We start from the raw sequence: 15,553 nt of genomic DNA on the forward strand, positions 1-15,553 counted from the left end.
AGATCAGTGCCCCTTTAAATACCACTTTATAAAATCACTATTCGTCGTATTCAAGGCAAACACGTTGCTTAAAGTGAAGCCGTTTTCCTCCACATTTTCAACATGGTAACCGTTAGAAGTTTTTGTTCTGTCCGAAATGACCCGGACTATCAAAATCAACTAAACGTCACAGATGTATCATCGAATGTGTTTACATTTATAGACTAGTTTTGTGTCTACCTAAGCACTAGAGCTGGGACGTGTCCAAATTTACTACCCGGGTACCCACACCCCTATTACCCGACCCTACCCGGTACCCGCTGTTGGTGTCAAGAGATATGTACAAAATGTCCGATTGGGAATAGTTTGACAGTAGCCCTGGCAGAATGTATTTAGATACACATATAAAACGATGTGGTCATGCATACACTGAAGTTGACAGAAGTTTTAGCTTTGTTCAAACATATATAAGTCAGAAGGAACGTTTTCATAGTGATGAAGGAATGCTAACATTGGAAACTTAACATTGTCGTATAACCATGTATACACATGCACAAAAGTTAAGCGCCACCATATTCACACACGTGTGGGAATCAGAAATACGAAATATGATGATGTATGACTGAATTAGGCTTCCATAGTTTCATGAACCCAAATCTTTCCAGATATCACAAGGAAAGCGTGCTTAACGTGTTGCTGCAGTTCCCCTACCCTATAAATAGTGAAATTCAAGTTTCAGACACGTGGTTGCATTTTGCTGCTGTGCGAGATTCCCCTTACAATGGAGGTTGAAAATCAGCCATGGTGAGGAGAAAGTTAACGAGGGGGGGGGGGGGGGGGGGGGGTGGTCTGTCATGATATGGGGTTCTGTTTCCTTCGGCTGCAAACTTCCGCTGGTGACAATTCGTGGAAACCTGAGTGGCCAACAATACCAAGATGCCGTTCTTCGTCCAGTTGTATTCCCTCATTTTGACAACCAACCTCTTCAGACAAGACCTGTTTACATGGACGACAATGCTAGACCACACAGATCTCGGGCAGTTTTGGCTTATTTGCGTCAAGAAGCTATTGCCACTCTTCCTTGGCCGGCCTGTAGTCCGGATCTTAATCCGATTAAGCATCTCTGGGACATTCTTGGCCGGAAGATCAGACATCGTGATCCTCCAGTTCAAAATCTCGCGGGACTTGAAGCCGCACTTCATGAAGAATGAATCCGTTTGCCTCAGAGAAGCATTCAACGACTTGTAATGAGTATGAGGCGTAGGATTGAAGCTGTGGTCAATGTCCGTGGATCATACACACGTTACTGACGTTTCTGTCTTGCTATAGACTCTGCTCATATTCTTTTTGAACACAAGATAAACTTGCTTTGGGACAACTTTTGCATCACATGAGGTTTACATATACGGCTTATAGCAATTGTACATCTCGTTATAAGTCATCATTAAGTGCCAAAAGTAACAGCTCACAAATATGGTGGGCGGCGCTTAACTTTTGTGCATGTGTAGAGTTATAAAGTGAAATTTTGTCATGAAACGGGTCTGGATAGTCCTGTGGGTACCCGGGTCCTACTCAGTACCCACCCGACCCGAGGACCCTGTCCCAGCCCTACTAAGCACCAAGTTATAATGTCACTGTTCATTGTGTTTAAATCTAACACGTTGCTCAAAGTGAAGCCATGTTCCTCTAAATTCTCTATCTATCAGAAGTGTTTGGTCTGTGTTCTGTCCGACTTGGCCCGAAGATACTTTATGTAATTTAGTCAGTAGACGTTTTTGGTCACACTGTTGTAAAAACTCGTTTATTCCTTGTCCGATAATTAAAGCGTGTTGTGATCACTAAATATGTCGGTTTCCTAAACATGTTTGGAATTGTTTAAAACCCAAACAAATTTACAAACAAAATGTGATATTCATGATTGTCAGTTTAGCTATGACATTTGCCTGAAATATTTTGCTTTGCGGTGGTGACACTAGGACATCATCAGTACAAAGGGCTCGCAAGTTAAAACTTGTCAGGTCAAATAAGTACCTCTCTATAATCCACGACTCTTCCAATGATGATCGTGTTGCATTTATCAAAAACAAAAGGAAAAAATGAAAGTATTTAATATATACTGAACCGCAGAGAAACGTCACCATGGATAGAAATATGAGAAACCTGATTTGTCCAAACACTGTAACATACCTTGAGACATATTAAAAAGATTAAACTTGGCAAAACTGTTCATCAAGGTTGAAATTAAAGTGTCAAATGTTCTTAAAGTGAAACACAACACTAGTCTCTGAGAAAATGGCATTACATGTCAGTTTCTCGTGTCAGCCATGTGCATTGATGACTGCCGTGCAACGTCGATACATGGAATGGATGAGGCGGTTGATGAAGGCTACAGGCACTTGAGCCCACACTCTGAGGAACGCCTGACGTCATTTAGCCCTCTTTGAATCTCGTCCCACAGGTGCTCAATGGGATTTAAATCGGGACTGAGGGCAGGCGACTCTATGGTTCTGATGCCATTCTGCTGGAGGAAGTTGTTAACGGGCGTTATCATGCTGAAACTCGTGGTTGCGGCGACGTGCCAAATGAGGTATGACGTGTGGTCTGAAGACTTGATCAGTGTACAGAACTGCTGTGTCACCATTGCCTCTCCCCTGGACCGATGTTCTGGAAGACCACATTTCAATTTGCACGGAACTCACGTGCACTGGGTTACCATGGCCGTTGCCGTGATGCGTTTGGGCGATCGGTTTTATTGTCATCAAATTTCATTTTTCTGGACAATGTTAAATTTTAGAAACTTTGACAAATATTACCCAGATATTTAAATGACAGCTTTTCATGCAATATTACTTGCGATGAGGTTTCTTTTACGGTTCAGTATATTAATATCTTTAGATTTGAAGATATTATCAATATAAGTTTATTTGACTGATCATTTCAGACTAATTATTGATTTTATTGCCCCAAGAAATGTCCTCCAAACCCTTAAATTTGATATACCAATTGTTACGACAGTTGACTGTTGCTGTATGGAATGCCACTATTCAATATAATTCCCAATCTCATTAAAATCATTAAATCATTAAAATGTCTCTGCTAGACAAAGATCTGAGGACATCCCATTACAGCTCACGTCATTGTATAAACGTAATAACCATATAATGGATCCAATTTTCTCCCCTGTCCCCTGCCATGTCCCCATGACTCAAAAAGCTGGAATACTGCTCAGTGTGGCATTAAATAAAAAAACCCACAATATTTGACAAAAACAAAGCCTAACATTTGGTAACATGTTTAAATTAGCAAAGAAATGTCCGGAACTGTACAACCCAAGGAAGACAGAATCAATGCCCGTCTCAAATAAAGAGAGAGGTTTGATGACCTAATGAAAATGTTGGCAAACATCAATATCTCAGGAATAATTTTTTGATAAAGTTGCATTTCATATATTATTCAGAAAATACGAAAAAAACTGTGAGGAAAATTAGACTTTGAAAAATATATATATAATCCTAATTATAAGCCCATAGAGTATTCCTGCAAAGTATGGGGTATTTGTTCAAGGAGTATGGTGAACAACGAGTTTGGTGAACACCAATAGAAGATACAGATGTAGGCAGTTGGGGTTGGGACTTGATCACCGAAATACACTGCACTGAAAAGGTTGAGTGGTTTAGCCTCAAGTGACATTGTACTCTGCTAGCATGGGACATTGCTCATAATATCAACCCCTGGTTTGTCTGGTCAAGTGACTGCAGCTCAAACCACATATATAGACTCTCCATTCCCGAATGATAAATGGCCTTGACCCATTCGCCACCCAAACTACATCTAACAGTATTCCAGTGATATCACACACTGGCAGTTTCATGTCAGAAGAGAGCCCTCAGTGATATGTACCATTTTTGTGAAACCAACATGCACCAGTATGGCGCTGACAAAACTAGAAACATCAGTTAAACTCTGGGATTCGAACCCAGGATCAAAGGTTTCTGACATGCCGCAACTCAAGGACTGGGACAACCGTCCTCATCACCTCCTCCAACTGTTTTCATCCCAACAGAAAGGAGACATGACACACAAGACAGTTGAGGACGTACTAGTTAGGCATCACCAATGGGCTAACCACACTGTAACTATGCTAGTTAATGCTACACACAGTCTTCCATTAGTTTGCTAAGTATCACAAACACATCAAAGCTACTGAATATCAGTTTATTCTGTTCATTAGACAATTAGATAATTTTTTGTTTGCATACAGAATCATTCTTGAGACAATTCATAAATACAGGGTTCCTTAAACAACTTTGACATTTGATAAAGAAATTATCTAAAAGACAATGTAAATAGGACAATAACCAAATTGACAACATACCTGATCTGAAAATAAAATAAGGATATGCTGAGGATATTCTCTTCCTGCCTTCCCTTGTTTGTTTGTTGTTCACAGTCGATTTCCTTGTACATGGCAGGAAACTGATGATGCACATCATTTATCACAATGAAAATTCAGTGATGATAGCCAACACTAATGTTATCACAGATATGAGATGGTGAGGTGAAATTTGGTTTAACGTCGCGTCCAAGATTATTGCACTTATATAGCGACACAGATATGAGAGCAACTATACTTTCAACATAATTTCTCATATGAAATTACACCCAGTCATGGAAACATGACACTAAATATGACTGTGAACATGAGAGATAGAGTTCGGACAAAACAAAACTAATTTCCTAATACCTCCTTTATGAGGCCTCAGAATGTTACTGATACAGGGGACTAGTACACAGAAAACTTGAACAAGTAGAATTTTCCTGTATATTTATGACTTATGACAATTTGATATTCATAAGCTCAAGAGCTTCAATATCTGAAGCTTTGGAAAGATTTGTGATAAATCAATAAAATGCATGTTAATTGTATGTTTTCCCCTCAGTGTCAAATACAAGGACATTTTTACCCTTTTTTCAGCACTTCACAAAAAACATTTTCTTGAATATTAGTCACTCTTAAAATACTTTATATTGTAAATACTTCACGGATTTGAATGCACTGTGTTCCTCCATCAACAGTGAATACATGGGCTACTATGAATAGTAGCATGTGTCGGGTAGATTTAGTCGTGTTATGAAACCATGCATAATTCACGGAAGTCACATGAGACCTATTCCATGAATGGTCTTTGTAGATGTCAGAATATTGAGATCTGATTGGTTTACATGATCTTAGAAAAATATGATGCATCCCACATGGGAGGAAAATACATTTCTGAGTGGGACAATAAATCCCTCATACCCCGCCATGAAGAAAACAGGCTGCACATGGATTTCTGAGTGGGAGAATAAATCCCTTATACCCTGGTACGAAGAAAAACGCCACACATTGTTTACGAGTCAGTTAAAGTCATGTGACACAACAAAAGAAAATCTCAGCTCAATCAAAAAGCTGTTTTCTTTAAATTTTCAATTTATTTTAATTCATGGTAAATTAAATTTGTTTTATTAGTATATGTGGTTTCATGCATCCCTCTGGTTTTATACGACTCTCCTATGTATAAAATCACTTATTCCCCGAGTGATAATGCTACAATTATACTTTTGTCAGATACTGAAACAATCTGCAGAGTAGATAGCCACAAGCCAATGACAAAAGTTGCACAGAAAATATTTCTGATGTAATCAGTGTTCATTAGTTTTCATCTTGCTGGAACCAGGGCTCATTTGCACAAAGCGATCTTAGCGCTAAGATGATCGTAACTCCCATACTTTAACACAGACTTACGATAGACTTAGCGCTAAGATCGCTTTGTGCAAGTGGACCCAGGTCTTGTCTTGAATCACTGGTTATAAATGGCATCTAAGCATTGAATGGAGGTATGCATTCAGTGGTGAGGGAGGAATGCAGTGAATACAAACACGAGAAGCAGAGACGATGAATACTCCTGGTCAGTTTCATAAAGCACCTAGTGTCACAATGTTTCGTTGACCCGACAGACAGTGACATTCACACCCTGGAACCCATGTCCGAGTCAATGGGGTCAAGAGGTCTCTGTGTGTTGGCTGGACTTGCTGACTCAGGAGTTCTTCTGTGCTATCTTCTCTTCTAACACCCTGTAGCGGGCACACAGTGGCTCATATATCTGAAACAACACCAGCAGCTAGTGTAAGAGTGAATATTATCCTACCCCATTTTTTATCCCGGGGATTAAATTCTCTCGTATCAGGATGATTCTCCCAAGTGAATTTGAACCCACACCAGTGTGTTTAATCCTATCAACATATATTTACCCTCACATCCCCCCCCTCCCCCACTCAAAATAACACTAGAATATGTTAACCTATTGCAAGTTTTATTTATCCTAGGATCAGAATACACAAGTGAAGTTTTACATTTGAAACACAACATTTTATTTAATAATAATTTTGCCTCAAACCTCTCTTCTGGTTAAAGTTAAACTTTTCTGGCTATGTTTTGTCCTTTAAGTAATTGAATACTTTGGAATACTCTGTTCAATCCATGGTTGATCAAATCAACTGACAATGTCAACCTCAAAGTCATGAAGTCATGTGACCAGCTGACAGCATGTGTGTCATGAAAGCATGCAATGCATGTGCAAAGGAAGTCTGCCATGGGATAATATACACTGATTCAAGTTTGTGTAAATTATCCCAGGATACATTTTCCTATTTCCACTTAGGTATGTTTCACTGGAATGAATTTCCCTTAATTTTTGGACACAACCCATCCCAGATTTCACACACTAAAATAGGATACTATACACTAGAGTAAAACTTCCCCCAGATAATATTTAGGTAGGATATAACCCTTGCTTACACTAGGACACCCAAACAAAACATGCAAATACATTCTTGATACAAAGAAAAATAGGAGTGTCAAGCTGGCTATTCTGTCATCTGAAGTCAATATAATGCTTTTTTTCCTCAAAAATCAGAAATCGGTGAGGCATTTCTATTTCAGAAAGGAGTGAGACTTAACATGATTAATGGAAAATAACTAATATATTTAGACGGAAGAAGAATCTGTAAACTACTGAAGCCCTTTAGGTCAACTGTATTTTCATGTGAGTTTCTCATTTTCTGTCAACTAAAATTAAGACAAAGACAATTTTTAGATCCCAAGATTGACAGAACATGATGCTCTGGGGAAAAAATGTAAGCAGATTTCCCCTTTTGAAAAAGATTTTTGCTGAATTGTATAAAATTGATATATGAAGCGACATAACTGTATTAGCCAGGTATTATTAATTGAGAACTATCTCACAGTTTCAGTGAGATCAGTACTGTCTGGATCAACAGGGTGTCACTGTACTTACTTTGTCTGCTCCTGGTGTGGGCTTGGCCACACACACTGGCTCATTCACCCCCTTCACCACTTCCGTGTAGGGCACTCCCGGTCCCAGCCAGCCTGGCAGGAAGAACCACATACATGTATATATAACATGGCCACACACACTGGCTCATTCACCACCTTCATGTAGGGCACCCCCGGTCCCAGCCAGCCTGGCAGGAAGAACCACATACATGTACATATAACATGGCCACACACACTGGCTCATTCACCACCTCTGTGCAGGAAGAACCACATACATGCATGTTTAACATGCCCAGCCAGTATTCCAGTATTCGCAGTTACAAGGGGGTCCATCTTGTCAGCACACATTAACCTAATATATATAAATGTGTTACATTTCCAGAGATGTTCCATGTTCGCTAATGTTTCTTATAGTTCATATGGGGGTGGTCGGGTAGTCACACCGAAGACCCAGGTTTCTGGTGTCCCCAGCGGTGATATTGCAGGAATATTGCTAAAAGCGGCGTAAAACCATACTTACTCACTCACTCACTCACTCACTCACTCACTCACTCACTATATTTCATATGTATCACTGTGTGTATGAATTGTACCATATAATTTTTGATGAAATATTCATGTAATGTTTTTTTCCATCGTCCTTGATAAAATGTTCGAAACTTAAAGGTTCTCAACATATTACTGTAATAGACAAACAAACTCACTGTGTTTGGCCCTGAACGCACATCCTAGGGCTGCTGAGTTGGCCACGTCCTTGATATAAACTGGGGCATTGAAAACATCAGACAAAACCTGTGAAGAAAACAAACATACAACAACAAATGAACAGAGTTGTGTGGTAACTTCCTATCCGTCATATTGTTAACATGGTGAACACCTGTAATATACAATGATCAACTGTAATATACAATGATCACATGTAATATACAATGACCACCTGTAATATACAATGATCAACTGTAATATACAATGATCACCTGTAATATACAATGACCACCTGTAATAAACAATGACCACCTGTAATATACAATGACCACCTGTAATATACAATGATCACTTGTAATATACAATGATCACTTGTAATATACAATGACCACCTGTAATATACAATGACCACCTGTAATAAACAATGATCACTTGTAATATACAATGACCACCTGTAATATACAATGACCACCTGTAATATACAATGACCACCTGTAATATACAATGACCACCTGTAATAAACAATGATCACCTGTAATAAACAATGACCACCTGTAATATACAATGATCACCTGTAATATACAATGACCACCTGTAATATACAATGATCACCTGTAATATACAATGACCACCTGTAATATACAATGATCACCTGTAATATACAATGATCACCTGTAATATACAATGACCACCTGTAATATACAATGATCACCTGTAATATACAATGACCACCTGTAATATACAATGATCACCTGTAATATACAATGATCACCTGTAATATACAATGACCACCTGTAATAAACAATGATCACCTGTAATATACAATGACCACCTGTAATAAACAATGATCACCTGTAATATACAATGATCACCTGTAATATACAATGATCACCTGTAATATACAATGACCACCTGTAATAAACAATGATCACCTGTAATATACAATGATCACCTGTAATATACAATGATCACCTGTAATATACAATGATCACTTGTAATATACAATGCCCACCTGTAATATACAATGATCACCTGTAATGTACTATGATCACCTGTAATATACAATGATCCCCTGTAATATACAATGATCACCTGTAATAAACAATGATCACCTGTAATATACAATGATCACTTGTAATGTACAATGCCCACCTGTAATATACAATGATCACTTGTAATATACAATGACCACATGTAATATACAATGATCACTTGTAATATACAATGATCACATGTAATATACAATGATCACCTGTAATATACAATGATCACATGTAATATACAATGATCACATGTAATATACAATGACCACCTGTAAATATACAATGATCACCTGTAATATACAATGACCACCTGTATAAACAATGATCACTGATTGATAAATGTTTTAAGCCTTTTTAAAATAGCACATGGTTACCAGGTGTTAGAAATGAAATTACTGACACAAAAATAAACTTTCAACAAGCATTTCTTGATAGCAGCCTCTTGATAGTATGATCAGTGTAGTGAACTAAAAACTTGAAATGAAAACTAGTCAAACACCGTTGTGTCAAAGTTGAAGGGACCTAAGTAAATACTTCGAGTTAAAATTTGACTGAAGGAATACATGGGGATCATGTTTAAACTTCGAGGCAAAGTTCGACACAACGGTGTCCGTCATTATCCAGGGCATTATGATGATTATAGACCTTTACTATATTACTCGAAGTCATTTGAATGACAAAACTCAGGGATCCAAACACAGGGATCAAAAAATGTTTCACTCATGTGATAGAAATTTGATGGGATGTTACTCTGATAATGTCAAGTCAGAGTTACTTCCCTTTCAACATATGTCTACTATTGACAAAAACAAAATTACTTTACAATGTGATCATATTATGTGAAATATTGGGTTGGTAGATCCTTAAACCAGTTTACAAAGAAATGATGTGATCAAAATGTCACCTGTAGTATTGCTGTGTTCATGGAAGCCCCTCCTGTGGCGATCACACGGGTGTTGGAATCTACAGGAGAAGTCATCAGTGTTACCACTGCCTTAACATGGCACAGGATAATATTTCATGGGACACACAGGCTTTAATATCTTGGATCGAAACTAAGTGAAAGGCATATTGGGAAATTACTTCAAAAATTTCCTTTATATGTGCATATTTTCTTATATTCAGCTCGCTGACTTGGTTGATGCATGTCATCAATCCCAATTTCGTGCGTCCATGCTCATGATATCAATCACTGGATTGTCTGGTCCAGACTCGATTATTTTACAGACCGCTGTCATATAGCTGGAATATTGCTGAGTGAGGCGTAAAACAACAAACCAATCTTATATTCAGAGGTATGTTAACCTTGCATTCAATGCATTTAGGTAAAATTAAGTGGTTAACACTTTTTATTTTTATTCACCCCATTATCATTTAATAACAAGGCACATTATTTGCAAAGCAAAAAAATAACTTATAATAATATTGAACTGAAATTAGAAAACTATTAATTCCAATTTGGGAACTTATACTCCTGGAGGGTTTAAAATATCATAATGAATCTGCCCAAATCAGAATGGTTGGCACCTCTGAGTACAGTTTTTTTGTTTGTTTGTAATTTCATGCCGCACTCAGTAATATTCCAGCTATATTACGGTGGTGTGTAAATAATCGCATCTGGACCAGACAATCCAGTGATTTACATCACGAGCATCGATCCACACAATTAGGATATGATGACACGCATCAACCAAGTCAGCAAGCCTGACCACCCAATCCCATTAGTCGTCTCTTCAGACAAGCATAGTCGCCTTTTCTGGCAAGCATGGGTTGCTGAAGACCTATTGTACCCCATGAGTGCAGTCCTGGATGTTGTTGGCTGCCCATGTCACATTTTCTGTTTCTCTTGTTGCCCACAAAACAATTTGTACTGGCACCAAACCTTATCCAAAATACCCATAAACGTCATATTTGCTGCAGTGAAATAACAAGAAATCTTTGAAGTGATGACTGTCTATCTCCCACAGACTACTGCAGTGATACAGCTGTTGCATTGTCCTAACTTTACGATAACTGTAGGATTCCTGACACCTTATAAGTTCTATAACCTTAATATGAAAGCACAAAATGTTCAGTAACAAATCTGCTAAAAAGCTGACAACAAATTTCTATATATGCAAACAGCTAAAAAGAAGCTCTGGATGGTGATGATAATTATTATTATGAAGACAACACAAAGAAATACCACTTGCTTAAAAAAGGAGAATATGGCATTTTCCAATGCCATAAACAAATTAAAACGTTTCACACAAAAAAAACCAGTAAAATCCTTTTGATTTCAACAAAATATGTCATCACAGGAACCACAGATTTTAGTACCTACAGGCCCCAAGAAAACTCTTCAGGCCCTCATTTAAATAACTGCCACTGACTGTGACAAATAAATCCACACATAAATGTACTGCAGGCCATCAGGACCCCTACAAATGTGAAACTACAGGCCCGACACAGGTCTACGAGCAGGTGCTTGTTTCCAACACTGATTGCTGTACAATTTGAGGAGAAATAGTGGCTATAAATACGTTTTTTACTATGGATTTCCCAAATCAGATTCATACCTGTTTCAGGTTTCATCATTGGTGGGAACAAGGATGTGAAGATTTAGCTACATTGGTCCACATTGGACAAGATGTTTACAGATGGTGACAGTGACGCCGACAATGACACCAGATGCCGGACAAGCAGGCCATGGCATAAACTCTCTTGACTTTCAGTGAGGTGAGTTAAATATGTAAGCATTCTTTGGCATCATGCAAACACAGCATATGACATAAAGAAGTTATCATGGAAATTATATAAGTACACATGTCATTGTTGAACAGTAACTGAAGCATGATACACTTAACAATAGGACACATTTCTCAATACATGACAAAGTCATTCGTGTCAGGATCATTGGTACTACAACTCTCTGCTCCTCACTTTCATGAAACAGATGTTTTCATCTAACCCAATTTGTGATGACAGTGTGTGATGACAGTGTGTGATGACAGTGTGTGATGACAGTTTGTGATGAGTTTGTGATGAGTTTGTGATGACAATTTGTGATGACAATTTGTGATGACAGTTTGTGATGAGTTTGTGAAGAGTTTGTGAAGAGTTTGTGATGACAATTTGTGATGACAGTTTGTGATGACAGTGTGTGATGACAGTTTGTGATGACAGTGTGTGGTGACAGTGTGTGATGACAGTTCGTGATGACAATTTGTGATGACAGTTTGTGATGACAGTTTGTGATGACAATTTGTGATGACAATTTGTGATGACAGTTTGTGATGACAATTTGTGATGACAGTTTGTGATGACAGTTTGTGATGAAAATTTGTGATGACAATTTGTGATGAGTTTGTGATGACAGTGTGTGATGACAAGTTGTGATGACAAGTTGTGATGACAGTTTGTGATGACATAGTGTGATGACAGTTTGTGATGAGTTTGTAATTACAGTTTGTGATGACATAGTGTGATGACATAGTGTGATGACAGTTTGTGATGACAATTTGTGATGACAGTTTGTGATGACAGTTTGTGATGACCGTTTGTGATGACAGTTTGTGATGACAGTTTGTGATGACAATTTGTAAAGTAATTATAATTGAACTCTGCCTGGTCAACACATTGAATACATACAGTTGACCTGAAAAATCTGTTTCTATACTCCCTATACACACTGGTAAATGTATTTGCGAGGGATGACACAACAGCAAAATAATTATCAGGCATTTAAATAACAAGCTTCATTTTGCTCTCGTAGAACAAGGATATCATATTCCATCTGCAACCTCATTTTAATAATTGTACACAGACATATTTGGAGAAAAGGCTTGCTGTCGACAGATTCTTCGGACTTGGATACATTATATGAATGTATGATATATATTTTTAGAAATGTCACTAGCAAACAGCAAGATAGGAAAAGCTTGCAAAGAAACCTTTCGACAAAATTTGAATAAAATCAAGTGTTTATTGAGATAGCTCACGTTCAAATTTTCAAAACCTTCCCATGACCTTGAAAATAAAGTCAAGGTCACCATTATCAACTGAGGTCTGCGAATACCCATAAGACAGCTTGGCACCAAATTAAAAACAAATCCTGGTAGAGGTTTTGTGGCAAACTCTCCAACAACATACATATATATACAGATGGACAAGCCTTATAAAAAGTCATATTTATGAAACTTTGAAATCACCTTAAAACCCATCAAAATGATAAATCTGTTTACACAAAACTATTCAGACAAGCCTCAATTAACCAGTCATGCAATCAAAACCTAACCTGGCTGATAGCAACAGCTTCTTGTTAAGTAAGGCCACATGAAACATGGCGAATTTCGAGCAAAAACATGAAAACTCTAAACTCCTTCTGACTTCCATAACATTATTATTCATCACTCAACTTGACATTACACAGCCATGTGCACTTCTAGCCTGAAGGAGGGGACACACAGACAGAGCTACATTACATACAAAGTCAGTTCCCGCAACTTGTGATACCGGTAGTTGCGTATAAGTGGTACTCAGCAATATTCCAGCTACATAACGTCGGTCTGTAAATAATCGAGTCTGGACCAGACAATCCAGTGATTGCCATCATGTGCATTGATCCACGCAATTGGGATATGATGACATGCATCAACCAAGTCAGCGAGCCTGACCACCTGGTCCTGTTAGTCGCCCTATACGACAAGCATAGTCACCTTTTACGGCAAGCATGGGTTGCTGAAGACCTATTCTATCCCGGATCTTCACAGGTAATCAGTGGTATGTAAACAAAACATTGCAAATTAGTATATTGATATGTATCGTAACAAGATTCAAATATCACTATATGTTACCCCACAAGTAATAGGTTCTGTTGAAATCTTTCTTCTTTCAAACTACTGGTCTGAAAGGGCAAAAAAACAATAACACAAAACTTCAAGCAACCAAATTGGCAAAAACAAGAAAATTCTAAAATGTGGAAATTTGTATTAAAAAAAACAACAAATATTTGGGCTTACATTAAAGCAGGTTATTATTGTGTGAGTTGTGCAAGGCTGGTTACGAACTGAAACAGGTCTAGACGTGTCTAGTGTAGCAACATGCTCTACCTGGACCACTTCCAGTATTGATGCCTGACAAAACACGAGCAAATTAATTAATAGGCAATTAAAGAATTTCTCTTCTCTATCTGTTAGTGTAACCTGAAACATTAATTGAATGTTATTGTTATATATAAAGAATGTTTAAATCAGAGAATGACCACTCCCTTCATAAGAGAAAGACCACTGCATAAGTATAAGAAAGACCCCTGCATTGGCATGGGGCTTCTCCCTTAACTCAGAAAAAACAACAGGAATAGTATTCAAACATAAAAACATGAAACCCGCCTCCCCAATCCTCCAGCTAAACAATCAAACAATCAAATTTCAAAAACAAACCAAATTCTTAGGACTTATTTTCGATGAACATCTCACCTGGGATGCTCACATTCAAAACCTAACAACTAAATGCAGTAAAGACCTAAACACCCTAAGATGCCTAACTGGCTCTAACTGGGGAGCATCCAAAGATACCCTCCTCTCTCTCTACATATCACTAATTAGATCAAAACTAGACTACGGCTGCGCCATATACAACACCCTAAACAACTCTCTATCTAAAAAACTTGACTCAATACAATATCAGGCTCTCAAACTAATTACACGCACCCAACATGGCACCTCCTACACCTCACTTCAGGCCTTAACAGGAGAAATGCCACTAAGTCTACGCAGGGAACAGCTAAGCTTAAATTTCTGGGCCGCGTCCCAATCAAACCCTCTCATCCAAAACTTAATAAACCAAAACATCAGCCCCAAAAACCAAGCTCTAGCTCGTAAACACCCCTTACTTACCCCAATATCCCAAAGAATAACAAACTACCTAAAGGAACACCAAATTAAAAATCTTAAACAAAACTGCAAACAATCAAATATCTTCACCCCTAAACTTAAAATACCCAAAATAGACACAACACTAGCTAGCCAAATAAATAAACAAACCGACCCAAACATAGCTAAAACTACCACACTAGCATACATACACGAAAATTGGCCAAATTGGTGTCACATTTACACGGACGGATCCTCAAATCCGACCTCCAAACACACAGGTTTCGGAGTCCATACCACACAACCAACTAAAACCACACAATCCTTCCGACTCCCAAACAACCAATCAATATTCACGGCAGAACTAATGGGCATGGCCTCAGCCCTCCATAATCAAGAATCAAAAAAACACAAAAAAATCCTAATACTTACCGACTCCCTAAGTGGACTGCAAGCCCTCCAAAACAAAAATACCAAAAACCGACCTAAATTAATAAATCAAATACTTAAAAGCTCCAACGACCTAACTAAGGCAGGCAAACAAATAACCTTCTTGTGGATACCCGCCCACGTAGGAATATACGGTAATGAAAACGCCGATAAAGCAGCTAAACTATCCCTCAAAATCCCAGAAATAA

At 38.1% G+C, this 15,553-nt stretch overlaps 1 protein-coding gene across 2 annotated transcripts in view; it reads right to left on the reverse strand.

Annotated features, from left to right (window-relative positions):
• Nucleotides 1–4,593: 4,593 nt before the first annotated feature.
• The window catches only part of LOC139465251 (xylulose kinase-like), a 34,372-nt gene continuing 23,412 nt past the window's right edge, over nt 4,594–15,553 (reverse strand). For both annotated transcript variants that reach the window (XM_071246931.1, XM_071246939.1), the window contains 4 exons: nt 9,968–10,026; nt 8,020–8,107; nt 7,317–7,408; nt 4,594–6,122 (listed from right to left, as the gene is read on the reverse strand). In XM_071246931.1, coding sequence (XP_071103032.1) covers nt 6,057–6,122; nt 7,317–7,408; nt 8,020–8,107; nt 9,968–10,026 — 305 coding nt within the window. In that variant the 3' untranslated portion in view covers nt 4,594–6,056. The remainder of the gene's footprint in view (nt 6,123–7,316; nt 7,409–8,019; nt 8,108–9,967; nt 10,027–15,553) is intronic.

This window comes from Haliotis cracherodii, unplaced genomic scaffold (assembly GCF_022045235.1).
Source record: "Haliotis cracherodii isolate W230 unplaced genomic scaffold, xgHalCrac1.p SCAF_1, whole genome shotgun sequence".
Lineage (NCBI taxonomy): Eukaryota > Metazoa > Mollusca > Gastropoda > Lepetellida > Haliotidae > Haliotis > Haliotis cracherodii.